At 39.5% G+C, this 13,715-nt stretch overlaps 3 protein-coding genes across 4 annotated transcripts in view; all 3 read right to left on the bottom strand.

The window, feature by feature from the left end:
- Positions 1 to 884: 884 nt before the first annotated feature.
- On the bottom strand, positions 885 to 2,950 carry LOC130560842 (B2 bradykinin receptor-like). The gene has a single exon (XM_057344888.1). The coding sequence runs from the start codon at positions 2,474 to 2,476 to the stop codon at positions 1,463 to 1,465; it is 1,014 nt and encodes a 337-aa protein (XP_057200871.1). The 5' UTR covers positions 2,477 to 2,950; the 3' UTR covers positions 885 to 1,462.
- Positions 2,951 to 3,135: 185 nt separating this feature from the next.
- LOC130560840 (B2 bradykinin receptor-like) lies at positions 3,136 to 7,408 on the bottom strand. The gene has a single exon (XM_057344887.1). It carries the CDS (start codon positions 5,098 to 5,100, stop codon positions 4,030 to 4,032), a length of 1,071 nt encoding a protein of 356 aa, XP_057200870.1. The 5' UTR covers positions 5,101 to 7,408; the 3' UTR covers positions 3,136 to 4,029.
- Positions 7,409 to 11,375: 3,967 nt separating this feature from the next.
- The window catches only part of LOC130560846 (uncharacterized protein C14orf132), an 8,597-nt gene continuing 6,257 nt past the window's right edge, over positions 11,376 to 13,715 (bottom strand). The window contains exons 2-3 of one of the 2 annotated variants that reach the window (XM_057344895.1): positions 12,509 to 12,703; positions 11,376 to 12,428 (exon numbers count right to left, since the gene is read on the bottom strand). In XM_057344895.1, the coding sequence (XP_057200878.1) occupies positions 12,417 to 12,428; positions 12,509 to 12,703 (207 nt within the window). In that variant the 3' untranslated portion in view covers positions 11,376 to 12,416. Of the gene's footprint in view, positions 12,704 to 13,715 lie in introns of both variants that reach the window. The other variant, XM_057344894.1, reaches the window with a different exon arrangement.

Below are 13,715 nucleotides of genomic sequence, written 5' to 3'. Positions count from 1 at the left end.
TTGAAAGCATTTGAGATCTCATGATAATTTAATATAGATGTACAGTAGTAACAATAAATGATCTTTTATGATATTATATGATGAATATTTTAAACATAATGGTTTCTATATACATATGGTGATTATCTCTAAGGTGGACACAGGACACCCAGTTTAATATCTGATATTTACCATCTGAATCTAACCGTGTCATGTCAAGAAATGGAAACATCAGCCAGCTGTTTATTTTCATGTTAATGTAGTGTGCTTTTCATCCCAAATACCATATAACATTGTTGCTTTAATTAACTTGAAAACTGAAATCATTAACAAGACCTTTATCTCAAAATATATTTAATAATTTTAGCCATTCTCATGTCCTAAATCTACAACATTTTGAAAAACATCAAATATTAGATGAAATTAGCACCAAATCAAGTTTGCGCTGCTGCCCGCGATCGCGTCAAAGATGGGATGAATATCCACATGCAGAGGATCAGAGGTGCCTTTGACCCGGTGATCGACACATAGAGCGACACTTAGAAATGAAGAATAAACTCTTTGTGGATTATGTGCATGCGATGATCTACAGGCGTGATGATAGACACCGTGACTTCATACATCCACTAAAAATCACTAAATGACAATCAGAAAATAGATGATTCTGTGAAAAGCTCCAGGGTTGTTTGTCTACAGAGGACACTGTAATGTTTTGTTATCTAATGACATTTTCAAAGTCTTTGTCAGTGTCTGAAGACTTTTGGCCATTTATAATTTGTCAAAAGAATCCAAAATGTCTTACCTTCTTTTACAGTTGTCCTATTGGAGCGTTTGTTTGTGACGTTCCTCACCTCCCAACGTTCTGTGATCCTCCAGAAGAGACGGAGAACAGTCCTGTCGACATGAACCCATTTCTCCACCCACAGCCGGTGAGTTACAGTCTGTTTACACTTCTCCATCTGACACACGGATAACCCTCTGACCAGAGACGAACCGAGCTTCATATCCAGCAGCTCACGTCTCAGATCTTCTACTAATGCTTGAAATGTTTGCTTTTCTATTGCATGCCATTGATTTAGACAAAATGTCAAATGTTGTTTCTCGCAGGCGTTTATTTAAAATCACTGGGAATAAAAGCGTCTGCTATATGAATACGTGAAATAAAGTTACTGAAGGTTTATAAACGATGAACACTTGTTGCTTTGATGAAGGGTTTTTTATTGTTATATTTTACACATTAACACACTTTTCAAGCCAAACGTTCCTTTTCAACAGTTGAGGAAATGGATCAGAAATAGTGCAGAACAGTTCCAATAATAAAAAAAGACAACGATTTAATCCGAAATGAATGTTGAATTATTATTTGAAATAAATAATACATTCATAATTGCTTGTTTGAAAGATTTGTTTCAGAAGCGTATTGTTTTCATTAATGAACTTAAAAACGTTCTGACTTGTAATGAGAAGCATTGGCCAGCAGAGGTCAGAATCTGGTGAGCTCTGTGCACCGCTCGTTTGAGTTCATCATCACCGGTGACATGCGTTGACGCTTGATCATCCTCTCAAACACAGTTTGAGCTCTTTGTCGGAAGTGTTTTCCCACGATCACATACAGAAACGGATTCAGCGAGCTGTTGCTGTAACCGATGTACGTGGACAGCTGGTTGCCGATGTCCAAACCGTGAATCCACACGCAACCGCACACGACCCCGAAGTAATACAGCGTGTCCAGAAAGATGAACACATGATAGGGCAGCCAGCACAGAATAAAGACGGCCAGAACCACGAGGACCAGAATGGCTGCCCTCCGCTCGCTCCTGAAAGACGAACTCCTCCTGACCCGTGTGTCCTTCAGCACGCGGATGATGTGATAACTGCAGAACGACACCAGCGGTACGGGAATTAGAAAGCCCACCACGCTCACCGTCACGTTGTAGCGGAGTCTCCAGGCGCCGTGAGGATAATCGATGAAACAAGCTTCAGCATCGAACTCCGGGAAGAACTTCACCGAGCGGAACAGCAGAGCCGGGAGACTCAGGAGGAAGGAAGCCACCCAGATCACCAGACACGCCAGCTTGGCGCGGCAGACGGCACGGAACCGGGCCACGGACACGGGCCGGGTCAGCACCAGGTAACGGTCCAGACTCACCAGACTGAGGAACATGATGCTGCAGTTGTGATTCATGGCGATGATGATGCTCACCAGACGGCACATGGGCTCTCCGAAAGTCCAGTTGAAGCGGCGCGTGACCGTGATCACCCAGAAGGGCAGGCAGCACGCCAGGAGGAAGTCCGCCGCTGCGAGGTTTCCCAGGTAGATGTCCGCCACGGAGCACGTGCACCGGTGAAAGCAGAAGACACAGAGGACGAAGGCATTGCCGAGGAGACCCAGAACACAGATGACGGACATGTACGCCGGCTGCATCAGATACAACCAATCCCAGGCCTCCGTTTGCTCGCACTCCGTCAGGTCAAGTGCCGTTGTGTTGAAAAGCATCACACCCGAGGCCGGATTTCAGTGTAGCACCAGAAGTTTCAATTCGGAGCAACCGCCGGCGCGCCTGATGCCACTGAGAATGAAGCTCAGCTCATATATACGGCATCCTCCTCGTACAGTGATTGATGGGAAATAATAAAAGAGCTCTTTAGGCCCTTGACAGATGAAAGGAAAAGCAGCGAGACGTAAAGACTTGGTTTAATGGACGTGAAGGTGAAATGAGCAGATGGACTTCACACTTACATGCATTTGCAGATCAAACACACACTCTGGACAAACACTCACAGATGGCACGCTAACATTTGTCGGTAGGTTTGCGCAGATACTGTGGTGACCTGTGGATGTGGATGTCTGGTATTTGATTTTGGTGATCGGCTTTAAAAACACGTCATGTGAAAGAAAACCCTGAAGCGCGTCTAAAGCAGCCATCGCGTCAAAATCTCAGCGATGCTTATTGTGTTGTGATACCTTGTAGTTGATTGAATGACTGATGCACGATTGACGTACTTGACATACAGATGATGATGATGCGTGTCTTTAGTGATGTTAAGTTAAAATAGAAAAAATAAGAAATTGACTTGACGTGTGTGTGTTTATGTGGTTGGAAACCTCAAAAAAATTGACAGGGGCAAATAGTGCCTTTAAATATAAGATTGAATTTCACACGCTGGTGCAAAAGTACTGACAGACACCAAAGATGGCCAAGAGATTTTATTGTGTTTTAAAGAGGAATAGACAGAACAGACCGTAGATTCCAAACACGCACGCAGAATTCCTGAAAGTGTCATTTAGACTTTCTGTATTACCAACCACAGTCTCGCTGTGACGAGGCACGGCTGGAAAAACACCGTTTATTCATAACCACACAGTGAGGAAACACTGGAAAGACTGTGACACATTGTTTCATTTTCTTTAAAACACACAGTCTGCACACATCATCCTTCTTTGGACTTTTGTTTTTAAAGCAGTCATAGTAAAATGTTATTATTTGGATACGGGAATCATTCCGGTAACGTGGTTCATTAAACAGAAGATTACAATTTCCACAAGAATGTGTAATTAAATCAATAATAAAACGACAGCCATTTTTAACTGGTTATAGTTAACATAAACATACATTCGTTATTATTCATTATACATATATAAAAAAATGAAGAACAGAATTGTAGAAAAACAAACTCAGAACCAGTGAGGGTCTTGAAGGGACCAGCCCGTTAAAAGCATCTCAGAATAAACAAGTCTGTAATTGTAGTTTTGTAAAGAAAATCAGTTTTTCAGTTATTTTCTGAATGTTCTGTCCAGATGTCGTCATATGTGTCAAACAGTTTTCATTTGTCAATTACAATCTTTGCTCATCCCATCGATACAGAATGAACAGAATAAAGTGAGATGAATTAGAATAGAGGAGGAAACACTGCATTCATGTTCAGAGTGTAAAATTCCACATTCGTTAAAAAACCTCCATCATCAACATACCTGACACAAAACTCACTAGCGTCAGTCATGTATATCAACTAGGATCAATATATTTCCTCCATCTCGTCAGATTCTATCTAAAATGTTGTGAACGTCTTCATGGTCGATGTGGTTTGTGATCTCGTAGATCCACTTGTGTCTTTTTTTCTTTCTGTGAGTTGTTTTGTTAACTCTTTCACCTTCTTCCTAAAGTTCTTACCCACGATGACGTACAGTACGGGGTTCAGCACGCTGTTGCTCAAAGCCAGATACGTGCATATTTGATTGGAGATGTCCACACCCGCTTCAACGTGGCATCCACCGAGAGCGCCGAGCCTCAGCAGAATATCCAGCACGGTCACCAGATGAAAGGGCACCCAACACAGCAGAAACGCCGTCAACACCACCAGCACCAGAAATGTGGCCTTGCGCTCGGTGTTCTCGGCATTAAAGCGCTCCATAACCTGCACGTGGAGAGCTCGAATGATCTTACACGTGCAGTAGGAAATCACCAACAGCGGCACGATGAAACCCAGCAAGATGAGGAAGATGTCACACGCGAGGCCCACCTCTGCGCTCGGGTACTTCAGGACGCACGCCTTGACGTTGAGCTCAGGAATGTGTTGGGTGTCTCTGAAATGAAGCGTGGGGATGTTCAGAACCAGCCCCAGACACCAGACGGCCACGCAGCTGAGTTTGGCGTACCGCGGCCGTCTCATTCTCCCGCGGGACATGGCGTGGACCAGCGCCACGTAGCGATCGCCGCTCACCAGCACCAGCAAATAAACACTGCAGAACATGTTCATTCTGACGCCCGTGTTGACCAGGCGGCACATCAGCGAGCCGAACGGCCAGTCGAAACCGTTGGCTATGTTTACGGCCCAGAAGGGCAGACACGAGACCAACAGGAGATCCGCTGCGGCCAGATTTCCCAAATACACCTCGGCCACCGTGCACGCTTTCTTGTGGAGACAGAAGACCAGCAGGACGAAGACGTTACCGAGGATTCCCAGAACGCAGATGATGGACATGTACGTGGGCTGCATGATGTATAACCAGTCCCAGATCTCCAAGTGCGGACACTGGGTCTCATTGGTCAGGTTGCTGGAGACGCTGGGAGAAAGAGGAGTAAAGATGGACGGTGTCGTCTCTTGGGGCTTTTGCTGCATGTTTCTGCTGTGAAAAGAATGAAGAATTAGCGATAACAAATCTTCCCAAACACACTTCTGTCCGTGTCTTCTGTCAAGAAAACATTCATGTTTGGAATTCCCAGAAGAAATAAAGTCATGCAGGAAAAGCTTGAGGATGACTAAACGAGAGCAGATGTTTCGTTTTCAGGTGAACTAACACTGAAGTCTTTCTTGTAAATTCCGGCAATGAAAATGAGTGTTTGAGTTGCATAATACGAGAATGTTTCCAGATTGATTTGAGGAATATGTCCAGCAAAAAGACATTACAAGTGAAGGAAAAACAAACTTGAATACATTTCAGAAAGAACAGAAGATTGAACGAAAAACGAGTTGCACAAAAGGTTTGACAGACTTTATACTGGAAAGGTCAGAAAAACGTTATTCTTATAAGAACTTTTGACTAAAAGACTGAAAGGTTCCAAAAAGGATTCTTCATGGCATCGCTGCATTTGTGTACAGTACATGTCCAAAGGACCTGGACAAAAGGAAGAGATCATTCCAAATGTTCATGTAATCATCATGTCTAGAGGTATTGTGGTCATTTCAGTCCAGTGTTTGTTGGATTTGAACCAAATCAAACCTCAGGAGTGACATAAAGTCATCTAACAGACTGAGACACAAGACACATGAAAAGTGAGAGAAAAATCATAAAAATAACTGGAGCTTTTCCCATGAAGAAATATGACTGTTGTGTTGCTTAAGAGTGAATCTGAACTTGTTTTCTTTGCAGTCTTTCAGGTGTGAAATACAGAGCATCTTTACTGTTATCTTCACCTGTTTCTCCAGTTTTCATTTCTTGAAAATAAATGCAAATAAACACAATATTTTTGTTTGAAATTTGGTAGAAATATTACTGGTAGTTCACAGAATGGAACACAAACGACGAATTGACCTAAACACATACCTGTAAATAGTAAAGTGAGAAAAACTGAAAATCATTTTCAAATAATCTCTAAAGTGTTTCTGTGGGTTTTGTATGTGATAAGTGTGTTTGGTTTTATGGCCTTCCATAAAAACATAACAAAGAATTTGGGGAAAATCAAAAAACACTAGTCAACATAAAAAGCTGGAAACATGTTTTCATTGACAGTATTTTCTATTGATGTCTAATAAATGAAGTGTAGTAAGCTTTTAAAGCTTTGAAATTACACTGAAACTTTAAACATGTTACTTTTGTGTTGACGCGTTACAACGTGTCTATTCAGTCACAGTTATTCACATTTTCTTGTAAACGTTTCAGACGAAGAAAGCACACACTTGATTAGTTCTTATCTAATCCCGATGAAAGAATTTAAAGAGGTGAATACACCTAAAGAACATTTGGTTGAAATGACATTTGTGTGGTTTTGGGAGTGAAGCACGTACCTCTTTCACCATGGAGCCTGTGAAAGCAAATACAGATGTTCTGCTCCGGCTGTCCAGAGCTTTAGTGAGCGCTCGACACGGCCTGTCTCTTTAAAGAGAGAGAGAGAGAGAGAGAGAGAGAGAGAGAGAGAGAGAGAGAGCTGAAGGTTTACGTGATGTCATTCTGAGCGAGAGACTGATCTCTCCTCCTGCCGCCGCTTTCCTCCTCGTTTTTATTGTACGGGAATGAAGTCTGGATTGAAACATATACACTACAGTACATTGCCTCACGTGTCCTCTCAGAGAGATGTGAGAATTACTAACTGCATTTCTTCACTTTCTTCAAATGGTTTTTATGTTTATTTGTGGGTTAGAAATGATCTCATGACCGCCGTTTAAGTGTTTAGAAATCCAGCTGCTGTTTACATCATTATCTGCAGATATGTGAGATTTTGTAGTTAGATCAGTTTTCTGCTGACGTTTGTCTTGTAGGGGGTTCTAGAAGGTCAGAAATGGACATTGGACAGATGTTTTATGAGATATCGTGACCAACACTGGGCATTCAACATTTCAAGACATTTTCTATTCAAATAGCGTAACGAAAGAAAGTGGATGAGATGAAAGCATTACTGAGGCTGAGCGGCACTCCAGAGACCACCAGAAGCATGTTTCCATCCGCACAAAATAAAAGGCCTATTTAGCACTTCCCAAATACATTTACATTTACACTTACGCATTTGGCAGACGCTTTTATCTAAAGCGACTTACATTGCATGGTACATTTGTTTTTCACTGTGCAATCCCCTGGGATCCAACCCATGACCTTGGCGTTGCTAGCGAAATTCTTACTGTACTCGAAGAGCTTCTATTGGTCTGTTGGGAATAATTACTGTACCAATGCAGCAGTCAGCAGACGTGGAACGCTAATGCATGAGCAACACGTATTTACAGAATATATACTGTAATAATGTCCAAAAGCAAAGTTTAAAACTAAAACGTCTGTCATCATTTATTCCCCCTCATGTGGTTGTAAACCTGTGTGTGATTCTTTCTTCAGGGGAACACAACAGAAGATATTTTGTGAAATGTCTCAGTGGTGGTTTTGTGTTCATACAGTGGAAGTCTATGAGGTTCAGTGTTGCTTGATTATCAACGTTCTTCAAAATATCTTCTTTTGTGTTCTGAAGAAGAAAGAAACTCACACAGGTTTGACACGAGGATGAAGAATGATGACAGAAATCTCATTTTTATGGTGTTCAGACTGTACAGATATAAATTTGTGCGTTTAATAATGGCTTTCGGAACATTTTCCTAAATAAACAGAGCAGTGAGCTGATAGTGTGTCCCATAACCCAATTAACCATAAAAAAGAAAAATCACGGATGTGATCTCTTTAATCTCTCGTAATGAGATTAAACAGAGAGGAAATGAACAAAACACAGATTATTTATTCTATTCTGTCAATAGATGTTGTTAATGGATAAAGACACTTGACGTATCCTGAACAAACAGAAGAAAGTAAAACCGTGTCTTTAGCACTACGTTTCTATGTTGAAATAAAAAGAACATTTTCATTTGTTGATCTGAAGTCTGGAATATATTTTAAAGTGGTTTTGAGGTTTTAAAAATAGACGCACAAAGAGTTTCAGCTGTGGAAAGTTTGGAGAACCGAACGTTCATGTTGACACTTAAACTAACACCGAGTGACAGGACACTTACGGTCCACGGCTGATACACAATCATCAGAAATTACAGTCACCTCTTGTTTTTTATATTCCTGTAAAAAAGAAAAATGCAAACGTGCGCAACAATGCTTGCTGAAATCCAAACAAGAGACGCAACAACTGCTGTAATTTTCCAACGGTACCACATTTAACTCGGCAGCCAAAACCACAAACTGCTGAAAAACATGTCTGAGATTCATCATCACGGGTGTGACCGACCAACAGCGGCGGATGACGGACACGTGGAGGCTTTTATAATATCTGCAGTCTCACCCACAACGAGCTGTGGACCTCTGCCAGCCCGACCTCAACAAACACAAGAACTGCTCAGTTTTACACTGAATCTCACTTCCACATGAAAATAACACTTTTTCTGACAGTTCTGCAGACTAAAACGTCCACGCTGTTACTGTGGGGTTTCTCACATGTGTGTGTGTGTGTGTGTGTGTGTGTGTGTGTGTGTGTCTCATGCCATTATCAAGATTGTTTGTTGTTTTTATAATATGGTTCCATGATCATTCATTATGAGTCAAAGACGTTAAGTTGTCCCCATCAAAAGAAATGTACAAAAGTGATTTTATGTCCATAGAAAGCACATTAAATGTCTACTTTGTCAAAATATAATGTCAAAATTTGGTTGAAATAATGTGACATTGTCATTCAGTGTAACACATTATTTCTGTACAAATTCAAGCAACATGCTTATTCTGAGTTGACGAATTGACATATTCAAATATATAAAAGAATAAGGGAGCATATTACATTTTATTGTGCTTTAAATGAGTGAAGAAAACATTGACAAATGGGCAAAACCTAGGATAGTGGCAAATTGTAAAAAAAAGACAACTAATTAGCATTTGGGGTGAAAGTAATTAGTCTTTTAATGTCATAAATAGATTTTTGTTGTAAATATGCTTGACAAGATTGTTACACTGAATGACATTTTAGTGGCCGTCTTTTGTAAATCAGGGAAACATGTATTATATTTATTTTTTGCTCAGAAAAACAAACAAAAATGCAATTAAATTAAACAAAAAACCTTTTCATTTTTTTTAACAACAATTTAAAGCAGCATTACACTTATTGTTTTTATATTTAAACCCTTTTTCGTCTTTGACATACCCGTGTATATATAAATATATAGGCCTATATTCTTTGTATTCTTTAAAGTACCTTTGTAATGCTATCACTGTGAAAAATGATGCGATCAATATGTCATCTTGTCATGCCAACATTTAGTTACTGTAACATCAAAATAAAAACTCTTCACTGGACCAACTTTATGGAGATGCAGATTTCATTTTCCAACAGGACTTGGCACCTGCACACAGTGCCAAAGCTACCAGTACCTGGTTTAAGGACCATGGTATCCCTGTTCTTAATTGGCCAGCAAACTCGCCTGACCTTAACCCCATAGAAAATCTATGGGGTATTGTGAAGAGAAAGATGCGATATGCCAGACCCAACAATGCAGAAGAGCTGAAGGCCACTATCAGAGCAACCTGGGCTCTCATAACACCTGAGCAGTGCCACAGACTGATCGACTCCATGCCACGCCGCATTGCTGCAGTAATTCAGGCAAAAGGAGCCCCAACTAAGTATTGAGTGCTGTACATGCTCATACTTTTCATGTTCATACTTTTCAGTTGGCCAAGATTTCTAAAAATCCTTTCTTTGTATTGGTCTTAAGTAATATTCTAATTTTCTGAGATACTGAATTTGGGATTTTCATTAGTTGTCAGTTATAATCTTCAAATTAAAAGAAATAAACATTTGAAATATATCAGTCTGTGTGTAATGAATGAATATAATATACAAGTTTCACTTTTGAATGGAATTAGTGAAATAAATCAACTTTTTGATGATATTCTAATTATATGACCAGCACCTGTATATGAATATGGTAACGTCACCAATTCAGTACCATATTAAACGCCTCCAGTACCACAGTCACAGTCAGAGACGCGTGTTTCAACACAAATGTTGTTTTCCAGCATTTTGCACTGGTGATGTCACATCGGTGTGTGTCCTCTCACACACACACACACACACACACACGCACGCACGCACGCACGCACGCACGCACGCACGCACGCACACACACACACACACACACACGCACACACGCACACACACTCATCGCACAGTTATGTGAGTGTTTATAAACAGAGAAGCTGATGATGTTATGATGAAATCTCAGGCGTTGCAGTGATTTTATTTAAGTCCTGTCTTCAGGGCTTATGGCATCATACAGCACATGTGCAATTATTTTATTGTCTTTTTTTTGTTTATTCTTTAATATTTGTTTTCCGGGGTGTGAATAGCTCTGACTTCTCTTTATTATTTTTTCCTTGATGGCAACATGCATCTCTCTCTCTCTCTCTCTCTCAATTTTCAGTTTTTAAAGGTAGGCTACTTCATTGGCATGACTGTGTACTCACAACATTGCCAAAGCATTATAAAAGCCAGAAACATCCAATCTGTTTGTCTGTCTCCCTCTTCTGGTGATGTTTGTTACTGTATGTAATGAACCAATGATGTGTTTCGGAGGCAGTGGTGTCAGATTATAACAGATCATGTTGTGATCATCACACTACATGTTTAGAGTTGTGTGACCGGACATTTTGGTGACGGAACAATAGATGCATGTTCAGTTTTCTACCACGTAATTTCATATGTACTGTATAGAAAAGCTTCTCCACGCACGCACGCACGCACGCACGCACGCACGCACGCACGCACACACACACACACACACACACACACACACACACACACTTCAGTCCATCACACTGAACATCATTCAGTCAGGAGTCACGACTCATTCAAACTGCTTACAAATCAAAAGTCAATCACTTTTTTAGACCGATGTCAACTTCAACAAAGACATAACGTCACATTCATTTATCCTCATGTTGATGATAAAAAAAAGTGAAATCTGTCATGAAAAGTGATCTCAATATAAACAAAATGTCAAGTTGTTATTTCAGCTAGATGAGCTCCATTAAAATATCATCAATGTCTCAATGTTAAATACCCCATACAGAGCATCATAAAATCCTCCTCGCATCATTTAAAAGTACAAGACAGGAAAAAATGATATTTCTTATTACAAATTAATCAAAGTAATCATACATGTCCCAAAACAACTTAAACTCTTTTTAATAAGAAAATAAGACTTTTAATATATAGACAAAACTGTTTTTATTCTGCTCTGCTAGAGCTACACATTTTCTGCCATGATCAAATAACACTGGTTTACTTCAGTCATTTACTACTAAATACAGCTGATACAATCTTTACATCTGTACAGAAAAATCTATCAATTAATAATCCATCAATTATTGGTCATTAGTTTTACAATAGATTGTAAAATATATATCATATTCTTATATAAGACACAAATATATTAAGAGAATATCTGTACACAGTATTGTGAATATCTAAATGTGTATTTGTTATTGTTCTGTATAATAAAGAGTCAGTGTGTGATAGACTGAGATGGGTTTCCATCCTCCCTGAGACCCTACATCACATAAGTGCTATAGAACAGAATGAATACGGCAGTACAATGAAAGCACACTCACAAATTAAAATTTACAATATTTTTTTATGTGAGCCAGGCAGAACACCAGGCAATGTCCCAGTTTCTTTGTCCCCATGGCAACAATGAAAAGTGATGTAGTTGTGTCACCTTGATTTCATAATGTCTCTGCTCAAACTAAATAATGAGACAAAGTCATCCTCCAGTGACCCTCACATCTACATCACCTGAAGAGTCTGCTCATTATTTATCACCATGGCAACCACTTAGTCTCCAGGAATCTAAAACTAAAAATAACCTAAAAAATTGAAATATCAAAACCTATAGCAAAATAATAAAATGACAAAAGCACATAATAAAATTGCAATACAATTAAATAAAATGAAATGCCATGATTGTACCAAACATTTAAAAGTTTATTTATCAGATTATCAAGCTCATATTATTATGATAAACTTGAAAAAAATGATGTAAAATTCTAATAAAAACACGGATCCTCACTAAACATGATACAGTATAATGATTTGATGGAGTGATATTAAACCAACACATAACATTATACAAAACACCAATCAAAATCAAGTATTCCATCGGGCTGGGCGAAGTCATTATGTGTTCAGCATAGATCACAATAACATCACCTCTCCGAAGTTCTTCAGCAGTCTTCTGCAAACACACGCTCTCTATGTAGTTCCCTTGATAGTGAGCAGACAGATAAAACCTTCATCATTCATTCATCATGACATCAGAAAGTAAAAGCATAAACCACACCGACCACCACGATGTTCCCGATGGTGGCGATGATGGCGATCCACAGCCAGACGGCGTCACTGGACACGCGCTGCTCGTGGTCGTGTTGGGCCGGTGCTGAGGCTGAGGGCGGCCCGTTCACGCTGGCTGATGAGTTAAACAGAGAATGTTCAGTGCTGCAGTCATCTGTGTCCATGAACGCTCCGCTCATCACTGGAAACTGAAATGACACAACACACAGCTTCAGATTCAGCAGCTTCAAAAGAAAAGTGTTGCTATGCGTGGTTGCTAGGGCCTTTCTCGCTGGTCGCTGAGTTATCACAGGGTATGTAAGGTCAGATGGAGTGCAATGCATTGTGGGACACCACACCACCAGCGACATGACAGAGAACACAACACATGAACAAACAGCATGCTGATGAAATAGAATCATACATTATTAATAGACAAAAATAATGCGGGTGTCCCATTCATTTTAATGCTAATTGAGAGTGAGAGAGGGAGAGCGAGCGAGAGAGAGAGGGAGAGAGAGAGAGAGAGAGAGAGAGAGAGAGAGAGAGAGGGAGTGAGATTTTTTGATTTTTAAATCCATTTAATTTACAATTACCATCAAATCAACACACCTCCAATAAACAAACAAAAACAAAATAAATAAAAAATAAATAAATAAACAAATACATATATATACATATATATACACATACATATATTAATAAATTACATCAATTCAAGAGAAAAAAATAAAGAATCATCAACAACTGAACATATTGCATCATTATAACACCACTGTATCGAGAAAAACATCAGGTCATTCATCATTTTATAAAACTTAAAATCAATCCAGACTCTTGCTTTTATCATATTCTTTAAAATAGATACAACTTCACATCCTCTTGATCCCTCAATTTTATTTCTCCTACTTATATAAATTGCCATTTTTGCTTCACCTATAATAAAATTTAATAATTGCCATTTCATTCTATTTTCTGATTTGTGCTGATACCCAATAATAAAACTCTGAATATTAAACAGTACATTGAATTTGCTAAACAACAAACCCAAAAAAACAAATAAATCACACAATCTTGTACATTCCATAAAGCAATGAAATATTGTTTCCCTTTTCTCCTCACAAAAAGGACACACATTGTTAACACTCAGATTTATCACACTTACAAAAGCATTGACAGCAACTGCGCCGTGTAAAATTTTCCATTGCAAATCCCCAATTC

The sequence above is a fragment of the Triplophysa rosa genome, linkage group LG10 (genome assembly GCF_024868665.1).
Source record: "Triplophysa rosa linkage group LG10, Trosa_1v2, whole genome shotgun sequence".
Taxonomy (NCBI): domain Eukaryota; kingdom Metazoa; phylum Chordata; class Actinopteri; order Cypriniformes; family Nemacheilidae; genus Triplophysa; species Triplophysa rosa.
The sequence above is the reverse complement of the archived record's forward strand: the minus strand, read 5'-3'. Positions and strand labels throughout refer to the sequence as shown.

Coding starts and splice junctions, on each gene's coding strand:
- LOC130560842 (XM_057344888.1), bottom strand. CDS start 2,476: ATGCTTTTCAACACAACGGCACTTGACCTGACGGAGTGCGAGCAAACG.
- LOC130560840 (XM_057344887.1), bottom strand. CDS start 5,100: ATGCAGCAAAAGCCCCAAGAGACGACACCGTCCATCTTTACTCCTCTT.